This window comes from Halichoeres trimaculatus, unplaced genomic scaffold, assembly GCF_033239565.1.
Source record: "Halichoeres trimaculatus isolate MK-OKI-2021-1 unplaced genomic scaffold, fHalTri1.1 fHalTri1_scaffold_2, whole genome shotgun sequence".
NCBI classification, from domain to species: Eukaryota; Metazoa; Chordata; class Actinopteri; order Labriformes; family Labridae; genus Halichoeres; species Halichoeres trimaculatus.
Genome location: NW_027437180.1, coordinates 9,576,376 through 9,598,900, shown reverse-complemented (window position 1 = coordinate 9,598,900; position 22,525 = coordinate 9,576,376). Strand labels below are relative to the sequence as shown.

General features: G+C 40.0%; 1 protein-coding gene across 3 annotated transcripts in view; it reads left to right on the top strand.

Annotated features, from left to right (window-relative positions):
• neurl1aa (neuralized E3 ubiquitin protein ligase 1Aa) overlaps positions 1–22,525 on the top strand; it is a 78,401-nt gene that overhangs the window by 10,739 nt on the left and 45,137 nt on the right. For all 3 annotated transcript variants that reach the window (XM_074662111.1, XM_074662100.1, XM_074662090.1), the window contains exons 2-3: positions 8,976–9,226; positions 11,936–12,257. In XM_074662111.1, the coding sequence (XP_074518212.1) occupies positions 9,125–9,226; positions 11,936–12,257 (424 nt within the window). In that variant the 5' untranslated portion in view covers positions 8,976–9,124. The remainder of the gene's footprint in view (positions 1–8,975; positions 9,227–11,935; positions 12,258–22,525) is intronic.

Below are 22,525 nucleotides of genomic sequence, written 5' to 3'. Positions count from 1 at the left end.
TTTAGATAGCAACAAGTGCAGGGCGTGGGCTGGTACGTGGGCTACCTGTGCTTCATAAAATCTGCCGCTGTTGTGACTGAATGTTACAGACTCGTCATGTCTAAAATTAGGCAGGATGGTTACATGGTGGAGATTTGGGTCAATGGTCTCAGCAAATGGTTATCTAGCTTTGCTCCAGCGTACCTGGGACAAAGAATACACCACAGACAAAGTGTGGTATGTGACGGCCTCTGCCTGTTTTCTTATGGTTATTTAACCTCCAGTTTGTCTTGTTCTGATTAGAGATGCTGATTTGAGCACCTGGCTTTGGTGCTTTGGGGGAAAAGCCCAGCCCTGGAGAGGCATGGTCTCTCTTTCTCACTCCATCAGGGCGTAGGATTCAGCAGCATCACCTATTGTCCGTGTTTCATCTGTTAAAATTCATTTCTTATTTGTTGTTATTGTGTTGGACAAGAAACTATCATCTTTTCCCCATTAACTTGAGTACTTGTTGCCTATTTGTCATGACCATGAGCCAGGCTATGACAAACTGGGGGCTCGTCCGGGACTGCTAAGATATGCCAGTATACAAAATAGCCACATTCTCCACATACAGTTAAAACTCTGAGCTTCACTTGGATAGGGGGCAGACAGTGTCATGTAAAGTAGTATAGGTTTACCATTTGAAACACGGATACTGGAACTTAAAATGTGGGACCAATATGCAGCTTTCTCCAGCTGCAAAGTTGTGACATGCTTGCGCCAAATTCCGCCAAATGTTATCACAAGAAGCTTTACAGAAGAGTGCTCTGCAGCTTTTTGCAAGTTATAAAGGCAGGGGTGGGAGAGAGATGGACAGAGTTTGTTGTTCTGTGTTGTAGCGATGATGATGATGGCGAGACTGTACGTAGCTGTCGCAGCTGGAGTCTAGCAGCAGCAGTGGGAGGCAGCTGGAACCTACAGGACAGGAGAGTTTAGAGTCTCCCAGAAGATCAATTAACAGAACAATCTGGATTTTTTCACAGTCCCTTCTCTACTTTGGTCCTGCTAGGAGAGTTGTGGCATTTGTGATACCCTACACTGCAAAGAAAAAAAAAAAAAAGAAGAAGAAAAAAGAAATCTAAGCAAGTGTTTTTGTCTTGTTTTAGTTAATTGTCTTATGATACTTGATTGTAGGCACATTCAACAGATAGGTCCAGAAAGATGCCTAATTTGACATTATATTATCTTTATATTAATGTAAAAAGAAAAATAAGGTTTTGATTGTTTGTAACATGTAAAAATATCTGCCAGGTAGGAAAAATATGCTGGTCAAGTTTCTTAAAAATAGAATTGATGTCTTAATACAAGAAACTTTTGTCTTACCCCGTGTCTTACCACATTTCTCTGGACTGGCTGGGTGAATGTGGCTCATATTAAGTCTGAAAATACATAAACACTTGCTTAGATTTCAGTTTTTTGCTGTGTAATTTGTAACTTTGTATTTATTTATTAGCAAATCAATAAACCCAGTACATGCTGGTGCAATCAATTCCAGACCTTTCTGCACACAAGCATTAGATATTTGCCAACAATAATCGACCTAATTTCACATAACACGGCTTAACTGTTATCGAATTAGCACGTTTTATTTGGAGGAAAGCTTTCAGTTTTGTTCTGAGCGCCCAGGAAGTCATTTGTTTACCTGATACTCGGTAAATATTGGAATAGTTTTCTCCCACCTTTAAATCCTCTTTGCATGGTAAACCACTTAGCTGATGGCGGGTGAGTAATGGCTATACAACTCTTGATAAAACACACACACAGAGACACACACAAACACGCCGCTCAGCTCTCACTCAACATTGTCAGCTGAATAAACCGGTGAGAGATTAGCTTGCTGCCCGACAGCGATGCTCAGTGGAGTATGACAGGTTTTGGCTGCACACAGGCCTGTGTATTGTGATGAGAGATTGAAGCTGTTGTGTGTTTGGGTGTTGTTATTAGAAGGATAAAGACCTCTACGCTCTGGGGCAGATGAGTACAAGCTTTTTACCCTGTGTGATTATAATGTGACATCCTCGACCTTTGGTAAAACGGCTCCTGTGAGGCTGTTAAAACTGCTGTCCTCCTAACAACAAATGCATAAAGCTGTTTTTTTTTCAAGAGGCCCCTGACAGAATGATGTTAAAGAGGAGCCATTTCCAAGCCTTTTACATCAAGGGGTCACATCTCTGGCACCGGGGACATAAGCATACTCAAGGATTTGTGTTGCAGCGGTAATTGGAGGCCTGAGAGCAGACGTGCGGCTCGAGGCTGCTTTGAGCCACTCGACAACTTAAAACTTCAGCGGTGGATAAGAGGGATACGCTGAACCCTAAACAGTGGCACTGCAAACTGGAAATGAAAAGCTTTCACAGCCATAAAAGGGCCATTTTCTCAGATCATCACAGGATAAACACAAAAAAAGAACTGATATTTTTGCTGTCACATACTCTCAGGCCTCTTTCAGACAGACTATAGCCCCCAGGCAAACAAAATATAGGGTAGTGATGGTGTTAGAGTTTTGCTGCAGGGACTGTGAGTAGAAAAAAGTATCCTGCTATGAAGGCTTATAAGTTATCCTTCTGTGCAGTGTCACTTTAAAATGGATAACTTTTATCTCCATCCTCAGCACATTATCATATACTGCATTACCACAAGCTTCATACTATGACCTGGGAACGCAGAAAGACAACATCAAAAGAATAAAATACTTCTTCTTTATTGACTTTTTTACTCAGAACACATATTTGCATGTGAAGTGAACAAACCTCATCCTGAATACTTTTTGCATGCAGGCAAGTGTGGTTATGCATGGAGGTAAGGAAACAAGAACTGAATAGATAAATCTGGTGGATCGTCCCACTGTCACCTGCATCAAGTCTTACTGTTTGAGTCTGTTCGGACTAATCACTAAAACCTGAACTGGATTGGTGCATCCCTATAAAACCTTGATCATCCATCATATTGTAGTCCTTTTCTCAGCTGTATGATTGACAAGCAGCCACAGAGATAGTGAAGAGAGAATACCATCAGACTACATCAGATTACAGCTAATGTTAGCGTGGAGCCACTTCTGAGTTAACAGATGTTTGGAAAATGATAGGAAAGGTGGATTTTTTTTTTATGAATAATAATAATAATAATAATAATAATAAAATATTTGTAAAGCACTTTTCATCAAAGTGATCTCAAAGTGCAACAGTAAAATAAGGTTAAAAACAAAACAAGATTACAAACCGGTTAAATGCCGTCAGGGAAAGCTTTTTTAAAAAGATAGGTTTTTAGGCCCTTCTTAAAAGAGTCTGTTGCTTGTTGAGCCCTCAAATAAATAAAAAAAACAAACACATTTTACGGATGAATACTTTGAAACTGCTTATTCTGTTATTGCTTTCTACTTTTAGATCACATTAACAAATAATAGCAGATATAGCCAGGCGAGGTCTTACATTAAAGATAGATTTTATATTAGTAGCCTGTCTTGTTACCCTTTTTTTTTTTTTAGGTGTTGTTCTTTTTGAATTAAAAAAAAAATGTCATTTGTTAAAACGCTCAGAAGAAATTTTTAGTACTCGAGGTTCTCTCACGTTCCCAGACTGAGATTAAAGATTTTGTGGTAAAGATGAAGACAACTGGTGTTTCGATTACTGTGTTTGCTGGCAACCTTCTGCCAAACTTTTCGGCACATGAATGGAGTGAACAGGTACTTTATTATTATAATTATTATAATTATTATTATTATTATTATTATTATTATTATTATTATTATTATTATTATTATTATTATTATTATTATTATAGGGAATGTTTAATTTCACTTTTTTTTTAGGCTGATACCAGTTTGAGTACTCCCTTTTGAGTACTCTCCAATACCAAATACCGATACCACAAGTACTTTTAATGCGGAAAATTTCAATTAACAGTGACAGTTCATTTTGAACAAAGACAGCAGTCAGTCTGCCATTAGGTCCATGATAAAACACAAGCAATTCTCTCTGAGTTCCTGTTTTGTTTTTAATTAATTAACAAAAGTACAAAATAAAACTAAGAACTTTCCATGCTTTAGTATTTTTTAAAAATAAACTGAAGTGCAAAATCAAGCACTTTAACTCTCCCTGGTTCATTCATGTTGTCTGAACAGGACCTGACGCCTGTTGCCATGGTGTTAAACTGCAGCAATGAAGGGCCAAACTATTAGTGAGGAGGACTTACTCGACTTGAGATAATTTTTGCCTTGAGTTTCAGCTGCTGGTTCCCAAGTACCAACACCTTAAATAAGGCTGATATTGGCCCTAAACCCAATTCCCCGAGTACTTGGCCCCCCGTCCTAATGGTTGTTGTTATTTATTCATTTAATGAATTAGTCAAATTTATTAATTAATGCATCAGTGACTGCTCTGGGAAAATGATGCTTTAAATCAGGGATCTCAAACTCGTGTCATTGAGGGCCAAGAGGCTGCAGGTTTTCTTTCCAACCAATAACTCCACCAGCTGATTTCACTGATTAGTCCTTGCTCTCTACTTGAAGGTGAGGTAATCAGTGAAATCAGCTGGTGGAGTTATTGGTTGGAAAGAAAACCTGCAGCCTCTTGGCCCTCCATGGCACGAGTTTGAGATCCCTGCTTTAAATGAAACACACAGTAGAAGCTGAACTCTCCCTCCTTCCGTACACCAGGTAACAGGACAGGTGAAAGGGTTACAAACCACAAATAAGCTTAATCCCCTTAGGCTCAGTCAATGACTTGCAAATAGCTGCAAAGCTTTTGAGTCTTTAAAGGTGTGTTGTTGGTGAAGGTTTGGTAAAACAGAGGATGAAAAGATCCGTGAGGATTAAAGAAAGTGAGTAGAAGATGTTAAGGTACTTATTTGTTCCCCTTTGTCTGAATGGACCCTGTGGAAAAACACAGACGCTGAGCCTCAGAACGCTGGAGTCTGTGACTATAAATAACACGTTGTTGTGTCTGAATAAACAAAAGGCATCTGCTGTATCCCAGCCTATGCTCATGAAGTGAAAGAGTGCACCGATCAAGACCTTTAGATACGAGGGGTTGCTAAGGAACATGAATTCACACATAGCCTGTTCCTCTCCGCAGCAGCTGCGTCTCTTTACAGCCTGATAATACATTCAGCTCAATCTGCCCCGACCATGTGACCACGTGAGCCACACTCAGCAACGGCTCTCCTGTGGCTCTGCTTAAGACAAAAGGCCTCAACAATGCTCTGAGGCTGGGGCCAGGTTGGACAGTAGACGCGTTTGCAGGGCGGAAAACTGGACGGGTTGTTGTGAGATAAACACCGTCGTCGAGAGGAGGACAAAGAAGGAGAGAGGGAACATAAAGCATTAGGAAAGGCCATGTGGTCTTATCAGGACTGCACAGGACAACTGCTGCTGCTGCCAGTGTTAGCTTTCATTTGTACGTTTGTCAAACTGTAGAGTAAGATCGACTGCAAGTCCACCACTCTATAAACTTTATATTAACTACTACTTTCTCTTGAAATGTCAAATCATCAATTTTTGAGAGTGATCACCTGCTATCAGGTTAGATAAAAGCTAATTTCTTTAAAGTAGAAAGATATTCTCATTGTCATTTATGATTGATGATCTCCTGGGTTGATATTCCCACGACTGGTGGCCAAACATTTGGAGCTGAGCTGTTCCCTGAATAGTTAAGTGGAGTTTGATTGCAGAGAGAATCAACTTGCTGATACATCAGCGTAAACACAGGTTTTACTGATGCTTACTCTGATGTATCAGCCTCTCAGGACTGAAGAGATGCGGTTTCTTTCTTGCCAGTAAATCAAACAGGGAGAAATCTATCAAAGAGGAGGCAGACACACCGATTTCTGCACTGACAGAGGCTTGAATTGCCCATAATGCAACACAGCTGGGGGAGCATTGAGTCGGGAATGGGACTCTATCTCTCAACCCACAATCACTATTACCTCTGCCAACACCATTGCTCTCTTGGCCCACAAGTTAGACCCTGCTGAGTACAAAATATGCAGGTGAGAGCACTGAGGAAAAAAATAAGGCCTAATAACGCGAACAGAGGTTGGACCAGAAAACTGTGAGAATGTGGGCACAGCAGAAGATAAATTAAACCTCCTCACCGCAAAATTGTTGGAATTCTGAAACACAAATACTGAAACTTCTGGAAATCATTTGACAACTCATGATGGTGAAATATAACGTTTGAGCAGAATCAGATGTAGAAATATTGATAGACTCTCTGTTTGAGTCACTCACTCCAGCTCAGCTTCAGAATACTTATCTAACAATTTTACAGCGGCTGTCGAACAAAATTGAAAGTCAGAGCCTGTGATGCCTTCAGATTTGTCTTGATAGGAGTTAGCTGTGGTACATTTTGAAAGGTTTAATTCAAGAATTGAAACAAGACTTTCTAGAACAGTGGCTCCAAACCTGGGGTCCACCTGAGAGCTCAGAGGGTGCACAGGACTTTGACTGATCTAAGGCTTTGAGGTTGTCAAAATTATATTTGTGCATGTTAAATAAAAACTAGAAAAGCACGCAAAGAGCACAGACCTCCACCAAGCATATTGTGATTGTGATGCATCACTTTAGTCCTACTTTAATGTTATACTCCCTTTCAGCAGACTGTCTGCTAGAATTTGATGTTTGTTGCAGGTTTGTACGATAGTTTGTTTCCTGACAGTGTTGAAAATGGTGATGACCCAGTACATATTTCATATTCCAGATCTTAGTATCTAGAATATTGCCAGCATCTGGATTGTACTTTTACTTCCGTCAGAAATTATGACTTTGTCTTATATTGTTTTGCAAAGCAATCCAACCATTTATCATGGAGTTATATACACATATGGTGAAAACGGCCCTATCTCACAATGATAAAGAATCCTTTAAAAAACAAAGACCTGGATCCAGCTCCAGAATTTAATCACTTCTTCCTTATCCCATTTTGAACATTTCCTGAAAATTTCATCAAAACCTGTTTGTTACTTTTTGAGTTATGTTGTTCACAGACAAATAAAACGCTCCCAAAAACCTACCTTCCGTGATGGAGGTAAAAATCATGACAGTATAACTAATGGGGTAAACAAAAGTCTGTGTAGACCCATTTAGAAATATTTTTTGTCCACATTCCAAAATTCTAATTTATAGTCATCACACTCTACAATCTCTGAAACTGTCAAAATGGTAGCATAAAGGCCCATTTATACTGCTTTTTTTTTGAAAATGTATTTGTTCTTTACAAAGTTACCATCACTGCCCACATACTTCTGTATGCCCTTTATGTCGTCATTGCCGTTAACCAATACATCCACCAGGGGGGGCAGCCCAGAGTCAAAAACAAACCAAAGTAGAAACATGGCGACTGTGGCAGTATTGCTTATGTATTTCTGACATAAAAGACAAAAATAGAGTGGAGGCAGTGTTATTGGAGGCAGTGGTTGGTGAGGCTGTTAAATACACTGGGAAATTACCACCTTTGTTATTTCTTCTTCGTGTCTCACTAAAGCTACATATCAAATAGTAACAGCAACGCTGCCCCCACAGTTTCTGTCTTGTCTGTATCAGTAAGTAACCAGATCTGTATTTAACAATAAGCATAAGTCCTTAAGGACAGGCTGGTCGTACACTGTCATTACACCCATAGTTTATTTTCTGCACTTCTTGTGTCGGTTTCACGTTATTTTTCCTGACTCTTTGCCCGCTACATATAGTGTGTTCCTTGTCTGTGTGCATCTGAACTTGTGTACTATGTGCGTGTGTGCTGTATGCTGTATGCCAGGGTTCTCCAACTCCTACCCTGGAGGGCCGAGACGCTGCAGGTTTTCTTTCCAACCAAAAACTCCACCAGCTGATTTCACTGATTAGTCCCAGCTCTTTGCTTGAAGAGGAGGTAATCGGTTAAATCAGCTGGTGGAGTTTTTGGTTGGAAAGAAACCCTGCAGCGTCTCGGCCCTCCAGGGTAGGAGTTGGAGAGACCTGCTGTACGCCATGTGCCACCTGGCACTACAGGGCAAGATAGGCCAGTTGTTGACGTGTAATGATGTAGGGACAGAATGACATTTCTACACATAAATTAGAGATTACACAAAACTTTTAGTCTGTTGAATAGACTAGAAGAACACGATAGAGACCTAAGAGAGACCTTTTATGTTAGGATTTTCTTTATATACTTTTGCATAATTGTATATCTTATATCTTAACTTTTTCTATATTCTATCTGCATTTTCATTATTTTCTTGTTACATGTTAACACTATCACACCAAGTCAATTTCCTTGTATCTGTGAATGTACTTAGCAATAAAAATTGATTCTGATTTTGAATAAACAATTTGAGAGGTATCTGTAAGTTACTTCTGCTTTGATCTGGTGTGATATAAAAATGATCTCATGAAAAGAAAGGCTTTATTGTAAGAAATGTTTAAAGGCCCCTGCATTTTTTTTTATAATTTTTTATTTTTATTTTTTTATAATGATTTTTCAAAGACAGAAAAAAAGAAAACGTAATTTTCCATGTACAGGGTAAACCAAAGAGAAATTCTTTTGGTGTGTATGCATGGGGGGGGCGGGCTTGCTTTTCACACACAAGTAGGGGGGTTTCTAGGAAAAAAAGGTTAGGAACCAGTGTCCCAGAGGCCTGTTTGTGGAGAACGGTTCTGTACGTGCATAATCTCTGTTCATGCTCAGCAATCATGACCTGTGTTGAGGTTTGCTGTTCACCCTGCAGAGCCCAGGATGATTACAGCTGATTAGCTCATTACTCCACCGCTCACATGTAATCACCACAAAGCCTCATAGAACAGCTCAGAAATTTTAGATCATGTGGTAATGTCTGAGGTTATTTTCTGTGATGCAAATGATTCATCAGATTATAAACAAGAACATCAGGGAATAATTATGACCACCAAACATAACCTGTTTTTCATAAGCCCACGCTGTGTCATCGTGAAGCTCATCTCCTTTGTCTCCGTCTCTTCCCTCCAGACTCCCTCGGTGGCCCGTTTCCATCCACGTCACACCGATGTCACCACAAGCCCAAGAGGTGTCTGCCTATCCAGTGCGGCAGCGTTGGAGGGGCACTACCCATCAGTCCGCTTCTGTTCCATCCCAACGCCAAGGGGTCCCAGATCGTCATGGACCAGGCCCAGAAAACCGTAAAGAGGCAGGCCAGTTTCTGCAACGCCATCACCTTCAGCAACAGGCCCGTTACCCTGTATGAGCAAGTCCGCCTCAAGGTACTTGTCAGTGAGAAGCACTTGAGCCACTGAGAGCTTTTAAACTGTCAAGCTATCATTCTGGTTTTATCCAAGGTTTTCACTGAAAAAGTGGAGTGCTCACTTCACTGTGGTATTCATTTTTCTCTGATATCACAAGAAAAGAGTGGGAAGACCAAATGCTGCCAAATTTTCATACTGCTGGGCTCCAGGATACAGACTGTATGCACTCAGGAAACCTGACCAATCTTTACTGCTTCTGCATTAATAACTGAGAAGAAGAAGTGAAAATCAGGGGTGCACTGGGCCAATTCCAAGTTAAAACACATGTTTATGAGCTGTTAAGAACCATTTGGCAACAGCTAACATTAGCATTCTGATCATGTATTGCTAAAGTTAAGGATTCTGACAAATTCCTAAGTTGATGAGCAACCAACCAAATATAGAGGAAGAGTTTGATCCAGAGTTTGTTCAAATGACATATCAGAAGGAAACAAAAGAAAGGAGCTTAGATTGGTGTTTCAGCACTTCCTAGTCAGAGTTTCTGTTGACTAAAGGTTGCCCTTTCTAATATACTGTGTAAACTTATATTCACATAAATCTTACAACAAATTGCACATGATTACAATATCTTTGTGTTAAAGAGAAGCAGAAATCCATTCACTGTATACTCCTTTGATTTACCCTCAAACCTCAGGGCCTGGTTCATTGAAGGACAATGCAGCTTTGGCACCAATTAAACCAGTACAACATGGACAAACAGACACTCGGTCTATCACAAACAGGGTAGGCTTAAGGTTTAAAAAGCACACTAGGTCATGCTGCAGAACAATACGTGTCTGTGTGCCGGTGCTATTTGCTTGATTTTAAATGAACTTTGCCTTCATTGGGAAAGATATGACCCTGCAGTTGAAAATGAAACTTATTTGGAAACATTTAACACACCGACACCTGAAGTAACTGCCATGCACAGCTAGGATGAATATTTTACCCTCAGCAGAGGGTTGATAGAAGCTGCGATGCATTATTTATAAGTTTTTATAAGTTATCATGACAACAATTTCACTTCTGGTTGAGCTAAAATAGATATATTTAAACTTAAAGTCTGATAATATTTCAGCTGCTCTAAGACACACTTACTGGCTCATTCAGACAAACTTTTCCACATGTTAGGATCATGGTGTTATTAGATAATAACAAATAAAAAGCCTTTATTGTAAGTAAAAGCACTGCTCTGTTTGTTGCTTACATAAAGAGAATAAGATGTTACAACAAAAAAAGTTCAGATCAGTCAAAACTGATCAGTATCTTGAGTGAAACTGAGGAAACCAGGTGGTATTCTGAATCTGGGTCATTTTTTGTCTAAAATATTTTTGTGTGAAGAGTTAGCTTGTTGGTACTTCTTCCTCTCATAGTAATCAAATTAGCAGAAAGTTGATTAACTTCGACAAAGACCCGTCAAATTGTATTTTATGAGTCATTTTACAGGAATAATGTTTCGATGAGGGCACTCACCTTTAAAGTAAAGGAAAAGTGATGTTGTTACCTCAAGACAAGTGAGTGCATCTCAGTTATCTGGTGTCCAGTTGAACTACAGAATCAGTGCACATTACTTATACTTTGTTAGACATAGACATAGTCATGTTTAAAGAGACACCTTCAAAAATGATGTTGTTAGACTTTTCAGTTCAGGGATGTTGCACTCATTTACCTTTTGCAACATTTATTTGGGTATAGGGATGAGTATCAATACCCATTTCCTGTTTTGATTTGATTAGAAATGGTTCAATCCATCAATGTCAGTAGACTTTATACTTAACTGTTTCTTGTAGATGCTTTACATCATGCCTTACCACCATGTCACATGAAGTGCCACACATAAATCACAGTCAGCGGCAAAAATTTAAAGACAGTGGCCAAGAGCTAGTAGCAGTTGAAAGCTTGGCTTCACTTTACCAAAAAGTATGCTAACGTACGCTAACAGCATAAAGTACAATTTGTGCAACGGTGTGATATCATACAAGGGCGGCAACACCATTGTGTTAAAACATGTGACAATGCACAGCATTCAATGTCAGATTAATTGATTTATAACCACAGTAAAATGTTGACACAGAAAACTTCACAGGGGGAATTGATAAGGAACTCAGATCAATAAGAGATATTGATAATGGCATTGGTAATAATAAAATCTTATCAATACCCATCCCTAGTTTGGGACAGTGATTTCTTGCATAATGTGTGATTTCCAAAGGTTGATATTATCAGTTGGAAGCGCACGTGATGCTACCTGTTAGCTTGCATGACATCGGCACAATTCCCAGTGCATGCTGCTCTGTTTTTTGTCCGTCTTTAAAATATTTCAACTCCTGAAACTGAGCAGCCTTGGAAAGACAAATGCCCAGGGAAATTTCATCTCACATCAGACACAAAACATGAGCAAACTAAAAAGAGCTACAAAACATGGGTGTGTTGACACTTCAGTATGATTAGCTTTAGCAGAGAGACAGCTCTTGATGCTACTTTCTGCAGCAGTTCATCCTTTATGCGTTATCTCCCAAGTGTGATGTTTAGGTATATGACTGCTGTGAGAATATGATGAATGAACACTGAACCCAGCCTGCACTGAGTGAAGACAATGCGCATTCAAAATCAAATTTATCAGTATGGATTTCTGCTTTATACATATTAGCACTGTAGTAAAACAGCTTCTGGTTGTCCTCTCCGCAGATCACTAAAAAGCAGTGCTGTTGGAGCGGGGCTCTACGTCTGGGCTTCACCTCCAAAGACCCCTCCAGGATAAACCCCGACAACCTACCTAAATACGCCTGCCCCGACCTGGTGTCGCAGAGCGGCTTCTGGGCCAAAGCACTGCCCGAGGAGTTCGCCAACGAGGGCAACATCATCGCCTTTTGGGTTGACAAGAAGGGCAGAGTCTTTTATCGAATCAATGAATCCAACCCCATGCTGTTCTTCAGTGGAGTCCGCACAGCTGAGCCCCTCTGGGCGCTCATTGATGTTTACGGTCTGACCCGTGGAGTGCAGCTGCTAGGTAAGACCACTAAAGAAACATAAAATAATTCACTGGGCAAAGTGGGCAACAAGCCCATGGCAAGTGCAGTGGAAGCAGAACCAATCGAGGTATTTATGGGGAATGAAATAAACCTGTCTTATCCTTTAAAGCCTTGTTTTGTGAGGGGCTGTGTCAAGTCTACCTTTGGTTGCTTTAATGTGCTTTAAAAAACATAATGCTTACATTGTGTATATCTTACTACCTCTGTAAATCTGAGAACAGGGGCTCATAGCAGCAAACAGCCCATGCTGTGCGCTGTGTGATAGTGCAAGCAACGTTACTCAAAACTTTCCTTTTAAAGACTTTTTTGGAAAGGTGTTTAAGTATGAAGATGACCTCAGTTTTTTTTCTACCCTCTAAAACCCAGGTGTTCTTGTGTTTACAGTAAACAGGTCTTTTTCCAGAGATTACCTTCCTGTCTTCCTGTCTTTGTGTACAGTAAAGCCTTCCATGAAGAGTTGGAATAACAATGAACAGAGGTTATCTATATCTGACCATGTTTGGCTCCTTGTGTTTACACTACAGCTATAGTGCTGTGTATCATCAAGGTATGCTAGCTAGCTTAACATATACATCACAGAGGCATAGCACAGGATAGTATGGCCGAAGCTTTGATGTGAGAGAATGTATACACATATTTCTTTTCCCTGGAGAGTCCGTGCTGTCATCCCCTCTGTGCTCGTAAAAATAGCCCAGGGGTCACATGGCCCATAGATAGCACATTTGATTGTATTTGTGCTCCGTGTTGATTGACAGTGGTATCTCCAGGCAAGTGGGGGTGATTGTGTTATGTCTTGAGCATGAGGGGAACCATACTCTTTGTTTCTACCCTCTCTCTGATTTCCTCTTCCTTGATGTTAAACAGCACAGCTTAGATTCATGATTCTGATTGCCTTATTTAATCAGTTCTGCCCTAATGAGTAGCTGCTTGCAGAGGGCAGAAAGCCGTGTTAGATAAAGAGATATAGTTGAAATATCAGGGGCTGGCCAGCTGAGTTTTCCACCTCAACGTTTGCTCTGGTTGAACTCTCGCCAAACTGTTTCAAACATGTCTCCTAGCACCACCTCAATCAAACTTCTTCCAAGCCCTCACTTCAGTCTTTTCACAGTCAAGCCATATGCAAAGCTGCCAACAGAGCCATGCTCCTGTTCCTCAGGGGGTCGACTGACTGACTGACATCTGCCCCCACAAACAGAGGCTTGTTCAGAGGGGTGGAACACTACCGAAGGTCAAGATAGAGCTACAGCGTTCAGACTAGACACGGCCCTTTGTGATGCTGAATGGCTGATTGTGTCATGTCTGTGCGTCACGTTTCTATGAGCAACGCTTCATGAACCTTTCCCTATCCACAGATAAGCCCCGAGGCTTTCACATCTGAGGCTTTTTCTGCACTTCCACTCCTTATTTCATCTGGCATTTGAGGAGCTGTTGTTTTTCTTTATCCAGCCTTGAATTCTCTATAGAGCTCATAGCTTAAGAAGTGTGGAGACAAGGGGTGGAATAAAAATGTAAAGGTATTTGAAAAATAGTTGGAAACATAAGAGAAATACACAAAGGAAATCCGAATCATGAGTGAAAACTCACAGATGAGCATGTATCAGTGTTTCGATTATGTATTTCAATTTAGGTCAATGACAGGATCTTTATGTTTACAACAGTATCATCTGTACCACTTATCTCACTTGGGGAGGAAGTCGAGAAGACCATGCAAACTCCATATGGGCTCCTGCCAAGTCAGGAATTCAAAACAGGAACTATGGCAGCATTATACTGCTAAAATTTGAGAGCAAATTTGAGATCTGCGCACGCTAAAGTCTCGTATCTGCGTAAGCAAATTACTTTTACTCCAGCAAGAGCTTTTACAATGCTCATGTGCAGAGGCTGTTCTGCCTGTGAAGCTTTCTCCTGCTTGTCATGGGCATATTTTGTTTTCAGCAGTCAGTGGGCGGGCCCAGCCATCATCATCGTGTCCCCCGATGTGATTGGCTACAGTCCTTGTTTTATATGATTGGCTGTGATCTTTTGGACAGAGAAAGTAAACAAGAAAGGGCAGTGAAATGTTAAACTCTCCTTGCATACTCAAGAAGAACGGCAATGGCTGTTAAAACGCAGTTATTTGATTTTATTAGTTTCCTCATGCCACCCTACTTTTATAATTTGCTAAAAACTATAATTTCTTTTATACTTATAGCATTGAGCACGAGCAAAAGTAATCTGCTTGCATGGATGTTAGACTATAGCTCATGCAGATATCATATACACTCACCTGTATGTCATATATGCTCTCGAATTTTGGCAGTATAATGCCGCAACAAGAAACCCTCTCGATGTGAGGCAACAGCTCTGACCACTGCACCACCAGGCTGCTTATTGTTATTGCATGCAGGTAAAAACCAGTGGCATGCAATGTGGAAGTGGTAATCTAAACTTGCTAGCAAACTCACAGGGCCAGTTAGGGTTGCAAAATTCTGGGAATTTTCAAAGTCAGGAACTTTTCATGGAAATTTTGGGGAATTAATGGGAATTTATGATAATTGCATTTACCTGGTCTTATACATGTATAAATGTTGAACATTTTGGATTATGATAAGCAGGCATGCAAGCAAACATGTCCAGCGCTTTATTCTTAAACAACATTGTCAATAAATTATCAGGGAATTTGGGGGATTTTTTCCTATCTGAGTCTAACTGTCATGAATATAGACATAAACATTTGTTGTAGCAAGCCTCTTAAAATTAAACACATTTTGTTGAACATCAGATGTATTTTTTGTTAAATAGTTTATATGTGTTCATAGTGATAAATATAATCACCACAGTACTACCATCAAAACTTAGCTTGACAGGACTTTTAGACTCCAAATCCAGAAATGTTGTCTTAAAAAATGCCGTTGACAAGCGAAGAAGTGATTGATGTCAATTGAATAGACTTGGAATTGTTTGCAGATGTGACTCATGGTACACAGTTGAATTTACATTCAGTCATGTTGTTACAACCTAGATAGTTTTTGAAAACAAAATTCAAGTTGAGAACAAAGTATGAAAAGAACCCATTTTTTAGAAAAAGTCATTTAAGTTGATGGTAACAAACCCTGAAAATATCCAATTTCCCTGAGCTAAAATTCCCATGGAAATATTCAGGAAACTTTCCTGAAATTTCCTAGAAATTTTCCACCCCAGAGTCCATTAAAGTTGGACAGTGGTGAAGTGGGAAACTGTCCTGTGGTTGACAAACCAAAAATGTCTTTGGGAAAAGAAGGGCTGCCTTGACTTGTCCTCTATCAAAATCATTTGGCAAATCATGGAACAAAAACACGAAAAAGCTCAACCCTTTGAGCTGATGAAATCCTCCACCAGGCCAGAACGGTACAACTGGGTTTCCAAACCCCAGGAACTGGCCTCCTCAGATCCCTAACATTTATAGGGTGCTGGTGAATAAAGAAGTGATGCAAGATAACATTTCTCTGCCTCAACTTTTGAAATGTTTATCTCACATCTAATCTTAATTTTGAAATAACTCAAGTGTTTTGATGATTCTCAGGCTGTCAGTCTGTTTTATGAACACTTTACAGTCTCCAAACATCTTAGGATTCAAGGCTCTACCATCATTCCCACCTTGATTCCCTCGGTTGTAATAGATAGGTGTTGTATCTAGCAACAAAAGAGGTAAAAATTAGCTATTGAATATTATCTATATTGTTTGCTGCTCCCAATAACCATCCTACACCTAAAAAGCTCTCCTAAAATATATTCTGCTGCAGTAAATGAGAAAAATGTTCTATAATTGCAGACATTTATCATTATGCCTGTTCTCGCTTTAATTTAGATCCTTTATCACATTTTCAGTCAAACTCTCCAATTCTCTGCCGCCTTCACTTTTATTCTCTGCTGCTGTGACGACCACATTCATTTCCCCTCCAGGATCAATAACATTTATATTCTTTCCATTTCAGCATTTTTCAGCTCTGAATGAGATTATACATGTGCCTCCTTTGGAAATACTATAATCCTCACTACACAAAGATTGAATTAAAATTCTACGGTGGATTAACTTCCTTGCTCAAAGACATTTTGTACAGCTTGTGTATGAAGTGCTTTCACTATATGAATTAGCAGGGGGGCTCTTGTAGTGTCTCTTGTGTCTCCTCCATTCAAGCAGGGATGGGGCTGCAAACAAACACACACCAACACACACAAACATAAACTCTGGTAACCCTTTAAATGCTCCTCTTTCCAGCCTTTACACCACATTTCCCATTGCATCTAATCTGTTTCAGTTTGTGGAGCCTGTATGTGCTCTCTCTGTCACTGTGTGTTTAGAGTCGATTTTTTCATCAACACTTAGCAGGGTGCTTTGCTTTATAATGACTAATGGTTCGACAAGTGGAAGGCAGTTTTGTAATAGGAGCTCATTTTTAGTTATCCTTCCAGCTAGTTCCTGCTCTCACAGCCCACAGAGTATTAATTTTATCCTTTTACCAACCACTGAATCAACACGGACATGCGAACAGCTCACACACCTAAACTAGAGATGGGAACCACCATGGTGTTAATATGTTGTCATGATATTTCAGTTAGGATGACCTGTCCTTTCATTTTTTGGCATTTTGCACCATCCAAATTCTGTCTCAAAGCTTCAGTCTGTTAACTCTAAGAAGATGGTTTTAGTCTGTTTGCTCCAGAACTACAGTGCAAAACTAAAAATAAAACAATGAAGCATCAGTTGAAAGGAAATAAGAGGGTGGTATCTTTAAGTACATATGAAATAAGATAACAGTTCAGTCAGACAATCTTGGTTTATAGGTCTGAGGTGTTAATTACAGCAGCAGAGCATTGTTTGTGTTTAGCGTACAGACTTCAAGCTCATCACTCCTGGCCGTTTTGTTGTTAGACGTAAAGATCTTATCTAAAATCCTCAGGCAGAACCTGCAGGTTGATGTTTGGGCAGTTGTGTGGCTGGAAGTTTGAGCTGCAGGGCAGCAGAGGCAAGGCAGAGACAGAGACTGAAAGTTTGCAGTTGAAATAAATCGTGAGCTAATGGTTTTAGGATTAGACTTTTACAGGTGATGAGACCGAAGGGAAATTTCAAAACAATTTCTTAGAAGTGTTGAAACCTGTCCTATTCTAAAGCTAAACTCATTCAGTTAGCCGTCATCAGTGTGGTAGCAAACATTAATGTGTCATTATATATCTGAGCTTGCTCATGAGGAAACATGGTACGGTACATTGATATGGACCATCAGCCATGCTTAGCTTTATTACAGAACACATGAGCACAACCAGACACATTACAGCAATAACATCTGCTTTACAGCACCCTGCAGTAACTCTACAGGGACAAACGGTTTAAAAAGGCCAAAACAAACAAACAAACACAGGACAGTCTGTTAAGTCCTGTTTTTACCAAGCAGTCTGGTTTAGAGCAGTACAGTTCAGTACAGGTTGGCTCGGTTGAGCCTGATCCTGTTTGTGTTTCCACAGCCAACCATGCCCCCTCATGGTAGGCGGTGTGTAAGCAGGATGCCAATAACCGCATCAGTAAGATAATAGCTTGACACCATAGCAGCACGACACAGTGTACCCCGCTACTAAATCCAACAAAGAAGAAAACGTGACACAGTAAACAAAGAGCAACGATGGAAAACATCTAGCAATTTGTCTTCTTTGTGATTGGCATGTGGCTCTTTGTTAGGGTTTAACCGAAATGAAAACAATTTCTGTAATTAATGTTGTGGTGATGGTGGACACTGGAGCCTAACTGTCAGACAGAAAAAGGACAGATGACCTGAACAAAGAAACGGGAGATAGATAGAGCACGAGCTAAAGGCTAACAAAGGAGCTAAACTGTTAGTGATCAGGTTCATTCCAACTCACTGTCAGCAGTTACTCTGCAGTGGTCTGTTCAGACTTGAGAGTCTATCAATTAAATGGCGTGTGAGGTTATGTTAGCTCTGATTGGTAGATGACCGGCAGGACAAAACCAGGATTTACTAGCGTTAAATATTTAAGACATGTCCTAGAGCACCAGGCTGCCAGGTGGGCTAAATATAAACAGCTACTAAACTACTTACAAACTTGTAGTGTTTACTTGTTGTCACATTAGCCAACAGGTACGTTGGAGCACCAGGCAGCCGATAGCACTACATTAAGCCGGCTACTACAATAGTTGCTTATTGTCCTGTTTCAAACCGTAGTGTTTTGTAACTGTACCTTGTTGAGTTGTATCCAGTAAAAAGTTGTTTTGAACAAATATTTTTTTTTTTTTTTCAGATCTTCATTTAATTCCAAAACAAACACACACCTTGTTAAAAGCAATTTACGACAGTGTGCTTAAGACTCCGGCCAGAGGGTGGCGAGGCAGTCCAATTAAAAGAGATCCTCCTCACAGCATTTTTAAGGATGTCATGACCAGCGAAAAAATTGGCAAGATCTTTCAAGAATTTTCCTTTTCTTCTATCATACGCTGTGTTTAGCGCTGTCTTTTCATCATCTGTAAGCTGCTCAGGGGGTCAGGGCAGGAGTAAAGGAGTGAATGATGACCCCGAGGACAGACAGGAGACATTTGGAAAGCCTTTGATGTAGACGGATGGAAATAGAACCCGTAGTGATTCATGCGATAATCTGACCTCACAGGAACCACCACAGGGATTTGTCATACATGACAGGAATGATGGGGGGGCAGGGCTGATGTAGTGGTTTCACACCTCCACAGGCTGACAGCAAGTCAAGATATCCCCCTCCCACCTCCATCCTTTCATCCTACTAATGAGGCTGAGGGGAAAAATGATGATACATCAACATCATAGTGTGGATAAAAACAAACTAATGGAGGGTAGAATACCTGAACTCCTCCACGTGTTTGTGCCTCCAGGCTTCATGTTTTCCTGTCGTACACAGTCATATTTTTCTGAAGCGACAGCTCAGGATCCACTGGGTGGAAAACTTTTCATTCGGCTCAACAATTTTGTTTCAATAAGTCTTTTATTAAGATTTAACGTCAGCTTTCTTGTTGCCTTGTTGGTGGAGTATTTTGGAAAATGTGTTTTCAGTGTGGTTTAAAAAAGATTTGACCTGGCTTTTTCTCCAGCCAAAGGGTCAAGGGTCAACTTCCTCTCTGCATTATAATGTCTGGAGGGAGTCTTTCCCAGCTGTATTTACCCCTAGCAGTGGTCTCTGATGGTAAGCCTGTGCAGAATGAGACACACTGCAGTTCCTCGAGTGTCCACTAGAGGGTTTTCTTAAACTTAATACCTTATCTATCTATTTATAACAACAACAGGAGGTAAATATTGTAATTCATCAGTATGGGCTTTAGCGTCTGATTTGACTGACAGGTGAGTGCGATGTAGATTTTTGCACAGTCTCAGGCCTCAACTCCTCTTTCTTTGCCTCCAGGTTGAGTGATTCACTTTCAGTATCCATTGCAACAGCAGACGGTGCCACTTATCTGTATAACAAGTGAGCCCTGACGCGTGATTTAAGGTCAGGTGACACTCACTGCCAAACGCCGCAGGGATGTTAGATGAAGAGACATGAGATTTTACCACAACTGTGTTAGTTTGGATTCCTTTTTATGTCAACATCAAATGACAAAAACAGCCTAGAATTAAGAAAATACACTAAAATATATAAATAAATAAAATGAATAAATAAAAAGAAATGTTTCTTAGCCTTCATCCATCCAACAGGATGCAACTGATTTTAGTATTATAGTGTGAAAATATTTATTTAATGAGTCCATGTGGAGAAGCTATATCTTGACATCATTTTAATTTGACCATTTGGTTATCAAAAAGGCTTTGCTGGTCAACTTAAAAATCTTCTTTACACTGTTTGTCTATATCTTTTGAAAAGACCCCTACATCATCATAAAGATATACACATTTGTGCAACAAAATCAGCGTTTATCCTCTTTTTATTCAGATGAGTCAGCATTCCTTAAACACTTTATCAAACTGTAAGCAGCATGCTAATGTCTGCCAATTCAGTGGCTGGTTTTCAGAAACAGTACTCCACCACTACAGGATTCAGTTCTGCTGAGTTTTGACAGGATAGTGACTGATTCAGATCAACCAGTGTTCTGGATTTGAGAGTAAGTGCTTAAAGGGATAGTTCAGTTTTTTTGAAGTGGGGTTGTATGAGCTCTATGTGACCACTAAGGACATTAGATACAGTAGAAAGTTGTCTCCTCTCCCTCACTAAGACACAAACTTTAATCGATGGTGACGAGGAAATAGGCACTAACAGGGACAGATGGTACCAAATCCAAAGGCTATTTTCTCTGCTTAAAAGAACTAAAATCAAAAAGTAATACCACAGTTTAAGAGTACGCTACATAAAATATTTTTAAGTGCATTAAGTCTTCGGAAATATAAACATTTATCTGGACTTAACTAACTCATGTGTCCTTACGCGCAGCGCTAGTGCGCTCCATCCCCCCTCCTCCTTCCAGCTGTAGGGAATATAAACAAGCTGTGCTTCGAGCGCTGGTTTTAGCCTCGTGTAAAGCCTCGTGTTGATTTTAGTTCTTGTAGGCAGAGAAAATAGCCTTTGAATTTGGTACCGTCCGTCCCTGTTAGCGTCTATTTCCTCGTCACCATCGATTAAAGTTTGTGTCTTACTGAGGGAGAGGAGACAACTTTCTACTGTATCTAATGTCCTTAGTGGTCACATAGAGCTCATACGACCCCACTTCAAAAAAACTGAACTATCCCTTTAATGATGACCAAGCAGCCAAGTATGTCAGTGATTGTCATGATTGCAAAAACTGTTGAAACGTGAAAACAAGATTTTGCCAATTCACTCGAGTTTATTTTGTATTTAAATGGTAAAATAAACCCATCAGAAGTCTTAAATGACAAACTCAAGGTGTTTTTGAGGGGTGCAATATTACGTTTAAGTGTTTTTTGTTCGGCGGTAACCTTGCATAGCTTGACACAGCACATCCGTTGTCACAATGTAAATTCAGCTGCTACTGTTAACAAACAGTGAAGGGGTCTATCAAACAAAATATGGGACCGTATGCAACCCCAGTCATAAGTGATAGAAATGGACCCCAAAAGAACTTTAAATGTAAATGGAGGTAGGCCTCACCATTACAGGCGCTAAAGGCAGGATTACTACACCAATTAGGCTGTTTTAAAGGATGGCGGATGTGGTACTCATGTGTATTGTTGAAAACAAAATACGCAAAAAGGAAAGATAATGAGGTATCAAATGGCTCCTTTGACAAAGTATGATGATGTAGCGATATACAGCAAATTTATATATAAGATGCACAACATTTTTCAATTAACTGAGGAGATAAGGGAGGCAGTCGAACCAGCAAGGCTCACTGACTTCAGTTTTGCTAGTTTGCTTTGCTCTTTGCTTTTATGTGTCTAGGTCCTTCCAAGATGATGTATCATAGTGAAATGTTGGGGTTGGTCAAACATAGTTACTGTGGGCATTGCTGCCACGCTTGTTATTTTTGTTATTTTTGAGGGGTTTTTGAGATCTTTATCTAAACCTCCCGTACTCTTTGTTTATATTTGATGATTCACTAGCTGATTACAGCTTTGTTTATTCTTTATTCTTCTATTAAATTGTCATTTTTTTCGCTCAAAAATGCAACTATTGTACTAGCAAGCTAAATGTAGTGCTATCGGCCACCTGGTGCTCCTTTGTATCTGTAGGCTAATGTGACAACAAGTAAACACTGTCAGTTTGTAGTTTAGCAGCTCAAACATTTTTCTTGATCTTCTCTCAGTCACACCATTACTGGTTGCCATGTTATTGCTGTTTATAAGTAGTGGGCATGCGCAATTTGAATTTGTTGGAAAGAGTTTTTTGAGGAGGTTCCTCTGCAATATGACGTAATCTGCATCTGCATCTCTTTCATGGTGTTATTAGCTAGCAGGCCAATTATTTGCAGTCGCGCATGTGGTTAACGCTAAGGCCAGATTTGATGTTCCATTACAGTTTGTTATGACTAATGGTCCTGTTTGTGTATTGACTGGACAAGCATACAGGCCATGGTCTTCAAAAAGTCTTTTTTTGCAAAATTAGTCTTGGAAAAAAAACAAGGGGAGGGGACATCTTTTTGAGGTTCAAACAGCAGTTCAAGTTTATTTTCTCCCCTTTTCTCTTCTGATGATGAATAAATCAGAGAATTGGAAATTCCCTATTTGACGCAGTGTTTTCTTTCTACTTAACTGGAAGAGAAGTTTGTTGGACTCAGGCTTCAGCGTGTTCAGCACTCCCTGTC